The 18,612-nt window shown below is 38.5% G+C and overlaps 1 protein-coding gene across 1 annotated transcript in view; it reads left to right on the plus strand.

The window, feature by feature from the left end:
• MRC1 (mannose receptor C-type 1) overlaps window positions 1–18,612 on the plus strand; it is a 126,629-nt gene that overhangs the window by 3,837 nt on the left and 104,180 nt on the right. Inside the window, 2 exon segments of the mRNA XM_020966870.2 lie at window positions 14,354–14,506; window positions 14,509–14,754. Of these exon segments, the coding sequence (XP_020822529.1) occupies window positions 14,354–14,506; window positions 14,509–14,754 (399 nt within the window).

The following is an 18,612-nucleotide window of genomic DNA, read 5'->3' on the forward strand; positions in this document are numbered from 1 at the left end:
CACTACTACTACTACCAGTACCAGTATCCCCCCACTACTACACTACTGCCACCACCACCACCACTACTACTACTACTGCCACCACCACCACCACAGCCACCACCACCACCACCACCACACCACCACTACTACTACTACTACTACTACTACTACTACTACTACTACTACTACTACTACTACTAGACAGAAGCATGGTATGGTGTGGTGTGATGAAAAGAACTCTGGCTTTGGAGTCAGAAGAACTAGGTTTGAATCCTGATTCTAGTACTAGTTCCATGTGTAGTCATGGTCTAGTTACTCATCTACTCTGGGCTTTGGTTTTCTCACCTGGAAAACAGAGATGATAACTCTTATACTACCTGCCTCTTACAAGGGAGGTGTTGTGAGAAAATTGCTTTTTAACCTATGAGTGGTATATAAATTATCAGTTTGGTCTCTGTTGTTAGGACTCTTCTAGAAGGCAGGGTCTATTGTGTTTTAACATGCTTTGTACCTTTTTTTTTTTAACTGAATCTGTGATTTCATTGGTGTCAGGAGCTCCCAGTCAGAAACTTCCTCTACCTAAGCAGATGGGCATCTCCTCCTCAAATTACAATCTGAGAGACTTGCCTGGGGACCTTGAGAATTTAATGACTTGCCAAGAGTCACACAAACAGTATTTGCCAGAGTCAGGTCGTGAGCCAGAGTCTTCCTGACTCTGAGGCCAGCTTTCTATCTACTACTCCATGATCATAATGTCTCCTCTTCCATTCTCTATATACTTACTATTAATACCTGCTGATAAAAATGATACAAATTTTCATAATTTAAAAACCAAGAGACTAAGAATAGCTGACATTTCTGTAGCATTTTCATGATCTCATTTAACCACTGGAATAAGCCCTGGAGGTTGGTGCTGTTTATTCCCATTTTATACAGGAGGTAACTGAGCTCAGAGAGGTTAGGTCACATGAATGTACAGATAGAAAGGATCAAATCCAGGTCTCTTCATAGTCCACTATTTTCCCCAGCCTTTATAAGCTGACCCCTCATCTCTGTTCCCAAGATAATCTCTCACTTCTCCTTGACATGCCAGAGGTACTGATCCTCCCCTCACCTTAACTCACAGAGTGTATACTTGTGTGTAATTGAGGCACTGTGTAATGTGTGGTGTGGTGAAAAGAACGTTGGTCTTGGAGTTAATTGGTTCGAATCCCACCTTCCACACTTCCTCTGTGTCACTTGTTTCCTTATTTTTTTCATAGAAGTTCAGACAGTTGTTAACATTTGGAAATGGAAGGGGTGAACATAAAGAGCCAATAGGGCTTCATCAAGAACTGGTCATGTCGGACTAAGCTAATATCCTTTGTTGACAAAGTTATTAGATTAATAGTTTATATTCTCACTAAGCCACTTATGTGCTTATCTGTGCAGGACAAAAACCAAAACAAAATTTAAAACCTATACATGTTTCATACATGCATGAACAGCACTGACCTTAGTACAGTTGTGAAGTTAGCAGTATTTTTCTTGGCATCCCCAGTCTCCTCTTTCCATGTAGTTTTCCCTCCTTCATGGTAACCCTCTTTATCACCCCCCCCCATTTTCACGTATGCCTGTCCTCCTGCTCTCATCCCCACAGTAAAACAGGAAAAAATCTATCACTTATACATGTTCACTGACTGAAAGATGCTTAGTGTAAATGAACTTCAGGCAATGTGTTAATTACTTCATATAGGCTTCTACATTTTAGGCCTTTTCTCTCTTTCCTGTCTGATTTGGGTTCTCCTAACCTTAATCATTTCCTTTGTTCCAATACTTCCAGATACTTTTTTTTTGCTTTATGTTTATTTTAGTTAGTAATTAATTTTACTTACATTCGGTAGTCTCCCCCTTTTGGATATCCTAAGACAATAGTTCTCAAACTTTTTTCTCTGAACCCCTTAATATACTTAAAATCATGAGGACCATCCTCCTTCAAAGGTTATGGGTTACATCTAGAAATATTTATAGTACTGTATTAATAATTAAAACATCTAAGTATTATGATGAAAATAGATTTGCCATTATGGGCATCCTGAAAAGATTTTGTGGACCTCTGTGGGGCTGTAGACCACACTGACAACCTTTGTTTTGGAACAAATTTCTTGTACCTGCTGTGTTATTTCTGTCTCTGATAGGTAACTCAAATTTCCATCAAGAAAACATGTTTTTGGAATGGAGCTTCTTCATGAATAGAAGTATTGATGTAGTATATACAATAAATGATACAAGTTGCTTCCACATAAACATTCCATGGCTTACCATCGAGTTAAAAACCAAACTACCTAACCTAGCAGTCAAAAGCCTTTATAAGCTGACCCCTCATCTGTGTTCCCAAGATAATCTCTCACTTCTCCTTGACATGCCAGAGGTACTGATCCTCCCCTCACCTTAACTCATAGATTTTATACTTGTGTGTAATTGAGGCACTGTGTAATGTGGGATGTGGTGAAAAGAACATTGGATTTGGAGTTGGCTGGTTTGAATCCCACCTTCCACACTTACATTCAGCTGTATAAATGTAGACAAATCACTCTCACTCAGTCTCAATTTCTCCATCTGTAATATGAAATTAGCAATACCTCCAAAGTATAGCTTTCTCTTCATTCATCTTCATGCTTCTAAAGCTTTCCCTGATGTCATTTCATCTTTTCTTCTCTCTTCTAGCCCATAAATTCCTCCCAAAATTCTATTGTAAAATATTCCTCTCTTTGGTATTTCCTTTCTTAGACAGCTGACTCTTGCGGGGGCCTCTGGCCTCTATTTAGTCTAAGCCACCCCATTCCAGTACTTTCATGTCTTTCTAATTAGGTGCCACAAATGAATCAGCATTTTTCATTCCTTGAAGTGTCCTCTGATGTTTTTTTTCTTCTTAAGTGGCAGAGGATTCTACATATAATAGATTCCAGGAAAGGGCTCATAATTAAAAAGCAGAGGATGACTGCCTGTTGTATTTCATAACATTGCCATATTCCACTAAAAGTATTGAAATGTCCCCATGGGATGTGAACCCTTAGAGGAGTCCCATTGGACCCTGCATATAGATTTCTGCACCCTAGGTAAGTTTTGAAAATTGCCCTTTTTCTTGGTATTCGCAGAATCGCCATGTGTTACAATTGGATCATAGATTTAGAGCTAGGAGAGTCTTTAGAGGGCATCTTGTCCAACCTGCTCATCTAACAGATGTGAAAAATGAGGCCTAGAGAAGGGAAATGCCCTGCCCAAGGTCACAGTGAGTAAATGGCAGTTAGACTCAGAATCAGGTCTCCTAGGCTCCAAGTCTAGGAGTCTTCCTGTTGTTCTATGCTTTTATATTTATAATAGTCATATATTCAGCGGGAGCCTTGCTATGATCTCCCCCTTTCCATCCACTCTGCCCAGATCGTACCATATGGACCTTATCTTCTCCTCCCAGCACCTGGTTATGCAGTCATTGTATGAATTCTAAAGAGACAGTATTATTTGAGTGCCATGATTTACCAGATATCATGCTTGAGACAGGGGATATGAATACAGAAGTAAGACAGTTCCTGTCTTTAAGGAGCTCATACCAATTATGTTGTTCTGCCAGTGTTAGACATTTGCCTCTTGACTTCCAAAGTGGCCCTAGAAATCCTATGACCCCCTCTTCCATCATCTTCCTGGATTATCCTCTACTGTCACGCCCAAGCTGTATAGGTTCAAACAGGCACCAATCTGGGGGATGTGATCTGGAGGGACCCAATGGAAACTGGTGGGCAGGGGGGAAGCAGTGCCAGGATTGCTATGATTGTCAGGTTCATGGTTTTATTATTTGGTGATAATGGGAAAAGTAGGGAATGAATTGGGCAGCTAGGTGCAGAGTGGAGAGAATATTGGGCCTGAAATCGGGAAGGCTCCTCTTCCTGATTTCAAATCTGACCTCACACTAGCTGTGTGACCCTGGGCAAGTCACTTACCCCTGTTTGCCTCAGTTTCCTCATCCATAAAATGAGCTGGAGAAGAAAATGGCAAATCACTCCAGTATCTTTGCCAAGTAAACCCCAAATGGGGTCACGGGAGAGTCAGACATGCCTGAAACAACTGAACAACAAGTAAGGGAATGAGTTAATTTGACAATTGTGGGTCATATCTCTTAAGTGTTCTAACATATGGCTTTACATTCTGTGCTTCAGCTATTTAAAAAAAGGTTATCTGCTGAGACAGCTTGAAGGCCTGTGTTCAAGTCTTCCCTCTGACACAGTGCCTTAAACAGCTCTAAGACTTTAAATTAAATGGAACGTGCAGATTTGCACTGATAGAGGAAGTTCTTCACCAGGCACTCCTTAGGCTGATGAAATCATAGCTCTGGGACCAAACAATAAAAAAAATTAAAAAATAGAATTATTAGGTTTTTGAAATTCTGCTTAAGAGACTCCTTAATTACATCCATAACCCATAAACTGAAAAATTAAATACATCTCTTTGATTTTCTCTTTGCACACAGCAAAGAGTTATTAACATCATAATTACCTTGCAATTAGTACAGGTGGTGTTTTAGAAGTAGCTATGGTGTCTTAGACTTTGGAGGCAAAGGACCTGGGTTCAAATCTTAGCCCTACCACTTATTACCTCTGTGACCTTGACTTGTCTTCTCCTGGCCTCTGATTCCTCCTCAGCAAAATAAAGGGGATTAATTACATGACTTCTAAGGACCCTATGTGAGACCTCCATCACACCAGCTCCAAATCTCTGATCCAAACACAAATATAGACTTATTTTCAAAGAACAATTAATAGTTGTAATAACAGCAAATATTGTCTTTCTTTTTTTAACTCCCCCCAAGAATTTTAAATCCATTTTTTTAGGAAAAGGGGAATGTTAAATTGTAAGCATTACTTATTGAAATTTACAAAAGTAGAGATTCTTTGATTGATGGTAAGAGTACACTGTATGAATTTCCCACCATTTATGATAACTACACATTTATTATTAATAAGAATTTAACGGGCCGGCAAAGGATTATGATTCACATTTTTCATAAATATAGGATTTACCCTGTTAGAAGTCCAAGAGGTGAATGAATGATATAAATGTAGATAAGTTTGGAAACCTATTTGCATTTAAAGTGATCATTTCCAGATCATCCTTTTATAGGGATAGGGACTAATCCTGTGATTGCCTTGGTATGGGGGACTCCCAGGTTAGGAAATCCCTTCCACCAACGTAGGTTATTACCTCTCTGCAACCTATAGGTATTTATAAATTGTTATTCTAATATGTTTTCAATTAGAAAAATTTCATTTGTAAAGTGCTATGTCTGTAATGACTAAATTGCAGAAAGAGCTATGTGTCCTAAAGTTAGTTCTCTGGGTGTCAGCTTCCTCATGGAGCAGAGAAGGAAGCTGTACCAAATTATGTTAAAGACCCCTCCTGCCTGGCACATAATGGGCACTTAATAAATGTTTATTGAATTGAATTGAATTTTTATTAATTTATTTTGAATTATCAACAATCACTTCCATCAGCTTTTGAGTTTTGAATTTTTCTCCCTCTCCCTCCCTCCCTCCCTCCCTTAGATGGTATGCAATCTGATGTAAGATATACATATACATTCCTATTAAACATATTTTCACATTAGTGATATTGTAAGTAAGAATTAGAACCAATAGGAGGAACCACCACAAAGAGGAAACAAAACACAACAGAAGAAAAAAAAATAGCAAATAGGATGCTTCGATCTGCATTCAAACTCCCTAGTTCTTTCTTCGTTGTGGATAGCATTTTCCATCACAAGGACTTTGAAGATGTCTTAGATCCTTGTATTGCTGAGAAGGGTTAAGTTTATTAGTATTAGCCGTCACCCAATGTGACTGTTATTGTGTACAACATTCTCCTGGTTCTGCTCACTTCACTCAGCATCAGACCATACAAGTCTTTGAATTGAATTTATTACAATGCTTTAGGTCTTATGGATAAGTATATTTATCCATTAAAGACCATTTACATCTAATCAAATATCGATGTGGGCAAAAGAAGTGTCTATGTAGATTAATCCTAGATCTATGATTTCATCCATGTAGGAACTCTGGGATAAGAGACCTGCCCATTCAGGTCTGTACCTTCTCTGCCTAGATAAGCCAAGAGATTAACTGCAATGAGGTCATACAGTCAGTTTGTGTTAGTGATGAAATTTGAACTCAGTTCTTTCTGGTTCTGAGCGCTCTCTCTCTCTCTCTCTCTCTCTCTCTCTCTCTCTCTCTCTCTCTCTCTCTCTCTCTCTCTCTCTCTCTCTCTCTCTCTCTCTCTCTCCCTCTCTCTTCCTCTCTCCATTACCTCACTTCCTCTTATACAGGATATCACCAAAGTCTCCCTTTAGTTTTAAGCCTAAAACCACAGAAACACGTTGGGTTCACCCTGGATTTAGAACTGAAGTTAAATAACAGCAGTTTACATTTTTAGAAGGCTAGCAGCTGCCTTTCTATGTTTTCCGTTTTCCGTTTTCCATAATTAAGAGACAGCATGCTACATCAGTTTAAGCTTTGGACCTGGGGTCAGGAAGGCCTGGTTCAAACCTGGCCTCAGAGATTGACAAGCTGTGCAACTCTGGGCAAACCTGAGTCTGAGTCTGAGTTTCCTCATGTGTAAAATGGAAATAAGAATAGCTCTAATCCTTTACTGGGTTGTTGTGAGAAGCAAATAAATAACATATGTAAAGTGCTTTGCAAACCTTTACAGCAAGGGGCTCCATGGTTAAGAGAGATAGACTTGGAATCTGGAAGACCTGAGTTCAAATCCTGTCTCCAAAAATTACTAGCTGTGTGACCCTAGGCAAGTCACTTAACCTCTGTTTGCCTCAGTTTCCTCAACTGCAAAGTGGGGTTAATAACAGCATTTACTTTGCAGGATTGTTGTGAGAGTGAGATACTTGTAAAGCACTTTGTAAACCTTAAAGTGCTATATAAATGCTAGTTATTTTATTATTATTATTGTAGTGCTTCAAAATGTCAGCTCTTATCATTACCTGTACAGTTGATTTTTTAAACTCAAGTCCCAAACTTTACATTAATTCCTTGTGAATTTCTTTTTGTCTGTTCCATCTGATGACTGCAGCTTACCAATATAGTTTGGGATTTTCTTGCTTATGTTATTCTATAATGTAATTATCCTTCCAGGCTTGCCGTTATCTACACAGACAACAAGGGTGCTCTGTTATGTTTTCAGACAAGTGACTGATTATGATACAAACTGAGAACAGTATCTCAGAGTGAGCTCTATGGCACAGGCTTGGAAACATTCGTCTCCCTTTGTTCTTAACAGCTCCTATCTATGCCAGAGTGGAAGTTTTATAGAAGCTCTTGTCTTGAATTCAGCCAAAAAGTCATTCTTGTTTTCTTTGACTCTTCACAGGAGGATCGGTTTGATCTTAACTTTAGCCTTCCTGATAATGTTAATATATGTCTATGTTGCTGCTTGGCTTTCTAGTCCAGTTTTATGACTCTGTCCCCATCACTCAGACTTGACCTTTTTCGAATCTAAGGCACCTGAGAACCACTTTTTTGTCCCATTGGCCTTTTAAGATGTTGTCTCCTTTGCTTCCTTATTGGGACAACCCATGATTATGCTATATTTTTGAAAGCCTCTCATCTTTTTTTGAGCTGTCTTTATTTTAGAGTTTATATCTTTTTTTAAATAGCTAAAATTTTGTTTTTCTAAATTTTAGGGGAAGTGCCTGATCGTGCCTGGCATTCACAAGCCTATTTTGCTTTTTTATTTTTTATCTGCCACAGGAAGAACTTATCCTACTTTTTTGTGTGTGTCCCAAGGAGATTGCCTGGGAATGCCATTTTTAGGGCACCTGCTCACCTGTTAATATCCGTATGAGGCAGAAGACATATAGAGATAAGTCCTGAGCTGGTCAGATTACTGGAGAAGTTGGTAGCCACTAATGGGAGTTGACTGGTGTAGTGGATAGAACCCTGGACCTGGAATTGGATTCAAATCCAGCCTCAGACACTTACTAGCTGTGTGACTCTCTGTCTGCCTCAGTTTCCACATCTGTAAAATGTGAAACTACCTCCTGAAGTTGTTGTGAGGCTAAAATGAAATAATGTTTGTGAAGTTCTTTGCAAACCTTAAACTACATAAGTAATAATTATGATGATTTTTTTTGGAGTGTGGGGCCTGCTCTACCCCTCAGCAAGGAGTCACTTATCACTACAATGATTATTTCATTCCAAGTGCCAATAGCATGTTCCCTCTCCCATGCTGGTGTTCGTGAAATTTCTGTATTCTTCTATGAAGACCTACTTCCTCTTCATCATACCTTGATAAGTCAAGGAATGACCCAAATTGCCTTTTATTAATTACTTTGCATTTATTCTCTTTATATTTATTGTGTATGCTCTTACATATGTCCTTGACTTTCCCATAGCATGTACACACCTGAAGAGCTTCAGTCTTTGCATTTTTATCACAACCAGTTATCAATACAATCCCTGCTGGTCACTGGGGAGAATTCCTTCTGTTGTCTTAATCATAGTAATAGCACTTTCTGGTTTACAAAAAGATTTCTATACATTATCTCATTTGAGCTTTATAATACTGGGCCATAGACTCTAGAAGAACCTCATACCTGTTCAGTAACACAAGTGGTTCTGAGTTCTATCTTGTCCCTTCCCTCCTATGTGTTAAATTCTTCTGCTTGCCAATTTCTTAAACCAGATTTTAATTCCCTTCTCTAAGAAACTTTTATTCCCTTTTTTTCTGAAATCATTTCTTCTATCCTACAGACGAGCTTTTCATCTCTCCTAATGAACAGGAACACAGAAAGATCCCTGAAAACCTCCTCACCCAGTGAGGCCAGCTTGTATTCAACCCAAACATGGTGACTGATTTCATCCAGTTAAGAATACAAAGGGCACAATCCCTTCTGGTTACTGGGGGGAATTCCTTCTATTCCCTTAATAACAATAACACTTTTAAGATTTACAAAGGACTTTACATATATTATCCCATTTGAGCCTCCTAACTACTCTGAGAAGTAGGTACAGCTGGCATTCATGTTTGTACAGTTAGCAGTGTTAGATCTGAATCCATGTCTTCCCAACCCAGGTCCAACCCTAACCACACTGCCTTTGCTTGGACCTTCTTATAAAATTCTTAGTGGTATCTATCACTTGATAACTCCTGCTGCTAATTCCTTTGGTAAACTACCTGGTCACCGTGTTTTTACTGTCCACTCCCTTTACACATGGTCAGATTTTTACTGAGTGATAAGTAGTCCAGGTGTGAACAAACAATAATTCCCAGCCACTTGTCCAGGCTCCCTCAAACTTCTGTTTCTTAAGTAAACAGCAGACAGGTGCAAGCATGAATTGAGCAATCACATCCTGTTCTCTGGACTAGCTCTAATCAAAATTGTGAAGTAGACAAAGTGTCCTTAACTTCCCCTTTTTTCTCTCATTCTGCCCTTCCTGAGAAGATCCCTCCTCCCATTTTAGGCACTAGATAATGTTTCCTGGCTCTTTCCACCCCTTTGTTTATTGAGCTGGTCCTGGGGGCTGAGCCAGGTAAGGTGCAAGCAAGGGTGAGGAAGTCCAGAAATCAATTCGGAAAAGCCAAGGAGGAGCAGGAAATTACTGTGGGTTTAAGCTGGCAAGAGGTCCAGAGTCCAGCGAGGACCATGAGTAGGAATCTACTTAGTAAGTAAGTGGGAATCTGACTGAGGGTCAGGCATCCACGCTAACAAGTTGGGCAAGAAGTCAGGGTCTATGAAAGAGCAGAGGGCACCAGTAGCAAGGATGGAAATTGATACGGAAAAAAAAATTTCTTTCTGTGGCCAGAGCCAAAGATGTATTTTCTGTCCAAGGCCAGAGCTAGTTTCAGAATGTTTAAAGCAGATGTGTCTAGTTGGATTAATGGAATAAGGGCAAACGGCTGAGTTTCTCATGATTTTTCCTTTAAAATGTGATTTGGAAAGAGTTGCTGCCCTTCCTACTGTGATTTTAATACATCAATGGATCAAACTTTTTTTTTTCTAGTAGATAGATTTTCCAGTTTGGAAGAGAAAAAAAATTAGGGAAAATAGAATTTCACAGCAGAAATTTATTATATGGTTAACTTAGCTACAATTCTTCTGTTGTGCTAAATGAGGGGACACCGAGTTCTGTGTAGCAATTTCTTCCATAAATGAGTTACCCTACAAGTATTCACTTTTATCTTCTTTTATTTATTCAATTGTCCAAGGCCATTTGGAGTCACTTAAACTCTCCCTCAATTTCCTAATTTGTAAAATGGGAATAATAATAACACTTACCTTTCAGGGTAGTTGTGATGATAAAATGAGATAATTTTTGTAAAGCACTTTGTAAATCTCAAAGCACTATATAAAATGCTAGCTGTTATTATGGGCACTGTATTAGGCACTTAGGATATAAAAGGAGGGCAGCTAGGTAAAGTAGTGGATAGAGTGCTGCCTCTGGAGTCAAGAAGTCTCATTTTTCTGGGTTCAAATCCGGCTTCAGACACTTACTATCTGTGTGACCCTGGCAAGTTATTTAATCCTGTTTGCCTCAGTTTCCTCATCTGTAAAATGAGCTAGAGAAGCAAATGGCAAACACTCCAGTATCTTTGCCAAGAAAACCCCAAATGGGGTCATGATGAGTTGGACATAATTGAAAGGACAACAACAATAAAAACCGTAGTTCTTTACATGCAGCAGATGTTTAATCAATGTTTGTTGTCAAAGTAATTTTCCTTAAGTGTCATTCTAACTCTGTGACTCTTCTACTCAATTAACTCCCTATAATCTCGGGGTTAAAATATATACTTTTCCATTTGGCTTTAAAGTCCTTTACAAGTGTCCTTTTTGTTTTTCACACATGGGACCCTATCTCTTATGTCTATGCCTTTGGACTGGCTGTCCGTCATGCCTGGAATGCTTTCTCTCCTAACTGCAGCCTCAAGAATCTCTCACTTCCTTCAAGGCACAGCTCAAGCCCTATCTTCTGCCAAAACCTATCCTGATCCCTCACCTGGTCCCTACTGCCCTCCATCCCAAATTACTTTGGATTTGTTTTGTATTTATTTTCAATATGCTTGTATACAGAGGCAGCTAGGTTGTATAGTGGATAAAATGTGAGACTTGGGGTTAGGAAGACCTGAGTTCAGATTCCATTTCAGACACTTCCTAGTTCTATGATACTGGTCAAATTCTCTCAGCCTCCATTTCCTCATCTGTAAAATGGGTATGGCATCTACCTCATGAGGTAGAGCTAACATGTAAAATCTGAAAGGAACTCACCCTTTACAAGGTACAAATTCAGTCTAAATAGGACGCATCATTATATCTCATTGTTTCTGTTACTTTTCTTTACATCTGGAGAACTTGACAAAGTATGAAAGGGATACATCCTAAAGATGGAGAAGACATAGGCATGTGAGTTATTATTATTAACACTAGTAGTGCTGCTACTACTACTACTACTACTATGACTACTACCACTATAGCTGTTACTACTACTACTGCCATTACCACTACCCCTAATAATAATAAATATTATTCAATCATTAATATTTAATATAATAATACCATGTAAGTATACATCATGGCATAATATTAATAACATAGGAACAATGGCTATATAAATTATTAATAACAAATCAACAAATAATATAAAATAATAATTGATATTAATTATATAATGATTATATAATAATATAATTGATTTCTTGTTCTTGTTCTTCTACTTCTTTGTAGTGGTGATGGTGGTGGTGGTGGTGGTGGTGGTGGCGGTAGAAGTGGTAGTAATAGTAGTTACTGTTGTACCCTCTTGTCTCCCTAATAGGATGCAAGCTTCTAGAGAGCAGGGATTTTTTTGTCTTTACATCTCCAGCACTTAGCACAGTATCTGGCACATATTAAATTCTTATTCATGGTAATAACTCCCAATTATCTTTAGGATCTTATTAGTTTTATGAATTTATATAATGCTTCACGGTTTGCAAAACTCTTTACAAATACTACTTTATCCTCATAATGCTGGGAAATAGGTGATGTTATCACCCCCATTTTATAGATGAGGAAACTGAGCTAGATAATAGTTATGTGACTTGCTGAGGGTCCCTCAATGAGGGTCCGAGGCCAGACTTGAACTTAGATCTTCCTGACTGCAGACCCAGTGCTCTGTGCACTGAGTGCTACCTAGCTGCCATTGGTTGATTGGTTGATTAATCCTCTGAACCAAAGTCCTACTTTACTGCCCCATCTGGACAAAGATAGGAGTGTGACCCTGGGTTCTCAAAAGCCGGACCAGTAATTCTGGCAGGCCGTAGGAAGCTAGGAAGCTTCTATCTTCTGATGACCAGCACAGGTAGGTTGGGAGATGATCATGGCCAGGCAGATTGCTGAGTGATGAATTGTGGGGCCCTAGCCTGACTTTCGAAAGCCTTCTCCTAACTCATAAAGGAGTTGTGAGCTGCTTCAGTGGGGAGAGTTGCTACTCCAATGGAATCACAGTTTATGGGGACATGAGGGTAAGAGTTGAAGTCGTTATCCAACTCAGATTTGAGTCTTCGAGAGAGGAAGAGAAGACAAGGGAAGAAGCTTAAAATTAAATTCTGCCAGTCATAAGCATTTACTATGTGTTAGGCACAGTGCTCAGTACCAGGGATACAAAGAATGGCAAAAACACAGTCAGACAATGGAGTGAAATACAACCAGGAGTCCTAAAAAATAAAACAACCAAATTAAGATCTGTGATCACATGAATCACAATGGAAATACTGATCACCCGATCCACAGCTTTTCCAGGAGCACATCTATTGCATCTGAGCAGGGTTAGGTTCTTTTCAAAGTTCTCTCAAGGCCTCTGAGTGAAGGAAAGGCAACAGTTTAACAAATGATAATTATCTTCAGTCACAGAGATACTTCATTCACATACTTTTGATAAAAGATGAAAAAAGGGCTTCTTTACAGTTAGTTCTCTTGGACTTTGGTGAAACAATCCAACAATATGCTATTCAACTAGCATTTGTTACGTTATTAATATTTGCAAGGCCCTTTACTCAGTGGCAAAGCATTTTATTGCATGTATTATTTCATTGGAGCTACACAATAATTCTGTGGGCTAAGTATTATAGGGATAACTATCTCCAATTTGCAGGTGAGAAAATTTAGGCTCAGAGAAGGTAACTGACTTTCTCAGGGTCACACAGCTAGAAGAACCCAGGTTTTTTGCCATCAAGTCTAGTACTTTTTCCACTAATGATAATAGTATCTAGCAGTTACATCGCACATTAAGGTTTGCAAAGCACTCTACAAATATTCCATTTTATCCTCCCAACAACCCTGGGAAATAGATTTTGTTATTATTATGCCAATTTTATAAATAAGGAGATTCAGGCAGACAGAGATTAAATGACATCATGAATCATGCAGCTGGTTAAGAGTCTGAGACAGGATTTGAACTTGGGTCTTTCTGACTCCAAGTCCAATGCTCTATCCACAGTGGCCCCTAGCTGCTTACACTATACTGCTTCTCATTTGTATCTTAATGACTTAAAAGAATGCAAGTGCCGACAGGTCTGACTAGCTCTTGCAGAATTCTTTATTTCTTGGTGACTTAGTTCAAACAATAATGAATCTGTTCTTAAGGATTTCAGAAACATTCTGCTGACGCAGCAGCTCATATTGTAACGACTTTGGCAATCTAAGGGGCTTTACCATTCTTGCTGAGAAGTGTCTGATAACTATCTGTGATCACCCATCTTGGACTGTGGCAGAACTATTTTGTTCTAAGAACTTGACCAACTTGGGGAGGGTTTTGTGCTTTCTCTATTAAACCACATAAGATTACACAGCCAGGTGGTATTAACAGATAGAGTTCAAATCCTGATTCAGGTACTTGATTGCCATGTGACTCCAAGCACGTCACTGACTGCCTCAATTTCCTCAACTATAAAATGGTTATAACAACAGCACTTTCCTTCCAGGGTTGTTTTTGTGGGGATAAAATGAGATAATATTTGTAAAGAGCTTTGCAAACTTTCAGGCACTATATAAATATGATGATGATGATGATGATGGTATCATCATCATCATCATCTCTTCATCATCTTCTGGATCAGTCTCTTCCAATTCTGAATTTGCTGATGAGAGGTCAGCAGACAAAATGCCTTCTCTACTCCGCTCAATGATTTCATTCTCAACTCATCAGTACCTTCCTTTTTTTCTTCTTCCATGATAATGTTTAGACTTCCAGAAGATCAAAAGAGATGACTTCTGGAAAGGGTTGAGAATCTCTGGCTTAACATATTTTCCTTGTCAACTTTACCAAACTAAGTACAAAGCTTTGATTGTTTTGTTTTGCAGACACCAAACAATTTTTAATCTACAATGACGATCACAAGCGCTGTGTGAATGTAGTAAGCGCCAGTGCCGTTCAAACAGCCCCGTGCAACCTGGAGAGTGAATCACAAAAATTTCGATGGGTGTCTAACACCCAGGTGATGAGCGTTGCACTTAAATGTGCTTGGGAGTATCCTCCAAGAGCGACTGGGTTCCGGTCACTCTTTTCCCCTGTGATTCCAAAAATGACCTTCAGAAATGGGAATGCAAAAATGACACCCTTTTTGGAATCATCGGAGAAGATTTGTATTTTAACTACGGAAACAAGCAAGAAAAGAATATTATGCTTTACAAGGGATCAGGGCTGTGGAGCAGATGGAAGGTCCACGGAACTAGTGATGACTTATGCTCTCGAGGGTATGAAGGTAAAGTTCTGAATTTATTTTAATTTGCCTACTTACTTATAGAGACAGTGTTGTAGAGTGGGAAAAAAAGTACTGTCCCTGAAATCACTGAAGTCCTGGATTCAAATTCTTTCTCTGCAGCTTACTACCTTTGGACATTCGATAGGTCACTTAGCTGCCCTGGGCATCAGTTTCTCCATCTATAAAATAAGGGGTTGAACTAGAAGATCCAATTCTAGACCTGTAGTACAGTATGAACCTATGTTTTTTTTTTTAATTTGCTCAATCGAAAGCTAGTTTTTCATTGCTAATTGGAACAAAAAAGTTTTTTGCTAGCTTGGAAATGTGGTCATTCTTTTAAATGCAGTACTACATTATAAGGGCATCATGGAGTAATGGAGAGAGATCTAACCTCAGAGTCAGGAAGATGGATTTGAGTCCTATTTCTCATACAACTTGACTGTAGGACCCTGGACAGGTGACTTAAACTGTCAGTGCCCTACCTCCCCCCACCCTCCACCCCTCACGTTCCTGTAATTCTCTAAATTCGTAAGTTGCAAAATAATTGTCCATCTTCATTGATAGAGTGAATTTGCACATTGGGAATTCCCTCTATCAATGAAATCACAGATCTAGACCAAATAAAATTATAGAAAGAATTATTAAAGTTTCTACTTAATTGATCATTACTGCTATACAAAGCAACATGAATGAAGGTGGCACTCTGATTGTAATGCACAGGAAAAAAGAATACTTTGGATATCAGTCACCAATAGAGATTTGAGAGTCTATACTTCCTCATCCGGACAATGATGAGTTAGGGAGAGTCCTTGACAGCTGATCTGAAAGTTTTAGTGGCTTATTTTGAAATTCCCCACACTGTTTTTCTAAGAAAATTTGTTCTGTTTTTGAGAACGTAAGTTCTTTATAAAATTATCTGACCTTACCAAGCTTTGAGGAGCCTTCAGCTGACTTCCATTTATGGCACTGGTCTTGGTATCCTTATTAGTTTTGGTTTGATTGACTTTTGGTCTTCTTGATGGTCAACACAAAGATAAGGTTTGGTCCTTGCCCACAAGGAGATTTCAGTCAAGTGGAGGAGATGAGGGAAGTTTACAACACTCTAGCACAAGATGCATTAACTCTAAGTGTTATAGGACTCAGGAGAGAGGGAGGAGATGGGGGAAAAAAAGAGAGATGTAGGTGGAGAGAGAGAGAGAGAGAGAGAGAGAGAGAGAGAGAGAGAGAGAGAGAGAGAGAGAGGTAGGAGATAATCTCTTTTTGTTAGGAAGATAAAGGAAGTTTTCATTTGAGTTGGATTCTGAAGGAAACATAAGATTTTTGATGGACATAGAATAAATTAATTAATAAGGTAATTTTATTGATACAGATAACTCTCAGACAAGAAAATTCCCTTTACCAATTCAGATCAGCACATTTATAGCCTTAGAGAATGGTCTAGATTCCTAAGAGATTAAGTGACTTGTCTAGGGTCATATAGACAGTTTATATCACAAGAAACACTTGAATATAGTTTCCTGGCCTCTTGCTGCTGCTGTTACTACTTTCTACTATTGCTGCTGCTACTTTCTACTACTATTACTACTGCTGCTGCTCCTCCTTATCTCTACTACTACTACAATTACTGCTGCTGCTTCTGCTGCTACTTCTGCTCTCTACTAATGCTGCTGCTCCTCCTTTTCTCTACTATTGCTACTGCCGTTGCTGTTCCTGCTCTCTACTACCACTGCTGTTGCTGCTACTACTACTATTTTCTGCTGCTGCTGCTACTTCTCCTAATTGCTGCTACTCTCTAGTGCTATTGCTGCTTCTACTACTACTTCCCTCTACTACTATTGCTGCTGCTACTACTACTATGACTGCTTTCTACTGCTACTGCTGCCCCTACTACCACTACTACTACTGTCTATTACTAATGCTGCTTCTGCTACTACTACTACTCTCTACTGCTGCTGCTGCTGTAGTTATTTGTATACAACTTTAAGATCTGCAAAGCACCGAACGTGTGTTATCTCATTTGATCCTCATAATAACCCTGTGAGGTAGATGACAGAACTGAGGCTGATGGAATGACTTACCCAGGATCACAAGCTTCACATTCAGATCTTCCTGATTCCAAGTCCATCGCTTTATTCCCTATGCCATGTAGTGCTTCATTATAAGCAGAGGAAATAGTTTGAACAAAGGCATTGAAATGGGAAAGTGCTGCATTCAGGTATATTTAAAAGCTATTGAACAGTCCAGTTTGGCTAGCATATAGAGTACCTGAAGGAAAAATAGTGAGAAGTAAGACTGGAAGGAAGGAATGAGAGGAATGTGCTCTTATTGTGTGGACCAGGCAGCCCAGAGATTAGCCTTGTGTTCACCTTAGTCAGAGTTACTTTGTTGGGTGGCTGGATGGAAATGACAGGATCTGAAACAATGAATGTGGAAAAGTTAATTTTCTAGCATTTCTGTCTCTTCTAGGCAGATGATATTAAATTCCTACAGGAAAGTTAGAAGATCACGATCGTTGCTTCTGTTTTCTCATCCCATGATATATTTCAACATGGGATATTTATCCATTGCGGGGTGTGCTTGAGAACAACCTTAAGGTCAGAGAAGTTGTACTCGTTTATCTTTGGCAACTTCAGATTTTATGATTCTTTGGATATGAGGAATGATTGATTAAAAATTTTGGGTGGTGAGAATGTAAGTTCTTTGAAGGCACGGGCTGGTTTTCATTTTGTCTCTGCATCCTAAGCACCTAATGAACATCTTAAACTCAATACTTAATTGGATAGAGGTGAATAATTAGATGAGGTTTCAGGAAAGGAGAATCAGGGTTAGAACTGAAACACTGATGAGTTTGGTTTTTTTCTGCTTATTTTCAGTGAAGGATATTAAAAAATTGCATAAGATACAGCACTGGAAACTACCTCAATAGCAATTGTATCAGTTCCTATGTTTTATATATGTAGGAATTAAGGCCCTGACAGGTTGAGTAAATTGCCCAAAATCACACAGGTAGTATGAGTGGTAAAGTTGAGTCTGGAAACTAGGTTGTTTAATTTCAAAGGAGAAAGTACTTATTTTGCTAAAAGGTATTATAGACAATGAAGTAATATCAATACCAAACATATATGCAACAAATGCCATAGCATCCAAATTCTTAAAGGAAAAATTAAATGAGTTACAGGAGGAAATAGACTATAAAATTATACTAATGGGGTCCCTCAATTTATTCTTCTCAGAACTAGATAAACACAATGACAAAATAAATAAGAAAGAAATTAAGGAGATGAATAGAATTTTAGAAAAGTTAGATATGATGAAGCTTTAAAGATAACTGAATGGGAATAGAAAGAGTTATAGGAAGTATACATTTTTCTCAGCTGTTCATGGCACCTTCACAAAAATTGACCGTGTATTAGGGCACAAAAACCTCACAAACAGATGCAGAAAACCAGAAATATTATATGCACCCTTTTCAGATCATAATACAATAAAAATTGCATTCAGGCTTTGAAAGCATAGATCAAAAATTAGTTGGAAACTAAGCAATCTAATTCTAAAGATTGAGTGGGTCAAAGAACAATTATAGAAACCATAAGTAATTTCATGAAAGATAATGACAACAATGAAGTAACATGCCAAAATTTGTGGGATGCAGTCAAAACAAGTACTTAGATGAAAATGTATGTCTCTAAATGTTTAGATCAATAAAAAAGGAAAAAAGCAGATTAATGAATTGGGCATACAAGTTAAAAAAAAAAACAATTTAAAAATATCCAATTAAGCACCAAAAAAGAAATCCCAAAAATCAAAGGAGACATTAATCAAATTGAATGTAAGAAAAAAAAATTGAACCAATAAAAC

This window comes from Phascolarctos cinereus, unplaced genomic scaffold (assembly GCF_003287225.1).
Source record: "Phascolarctos cinereus isolate Bilbo 61053 unplaced genomic scaffold, phaCin_HiC Scaffold_1;HRSCAF=81, whole genome shotgun sequence".
NCBI lineage: Eukaryota > Metazoa > Chordata > Mammalia > Diprotodontia > Phascolarctidae > Phascolarctos > Phascolarctos cinereus.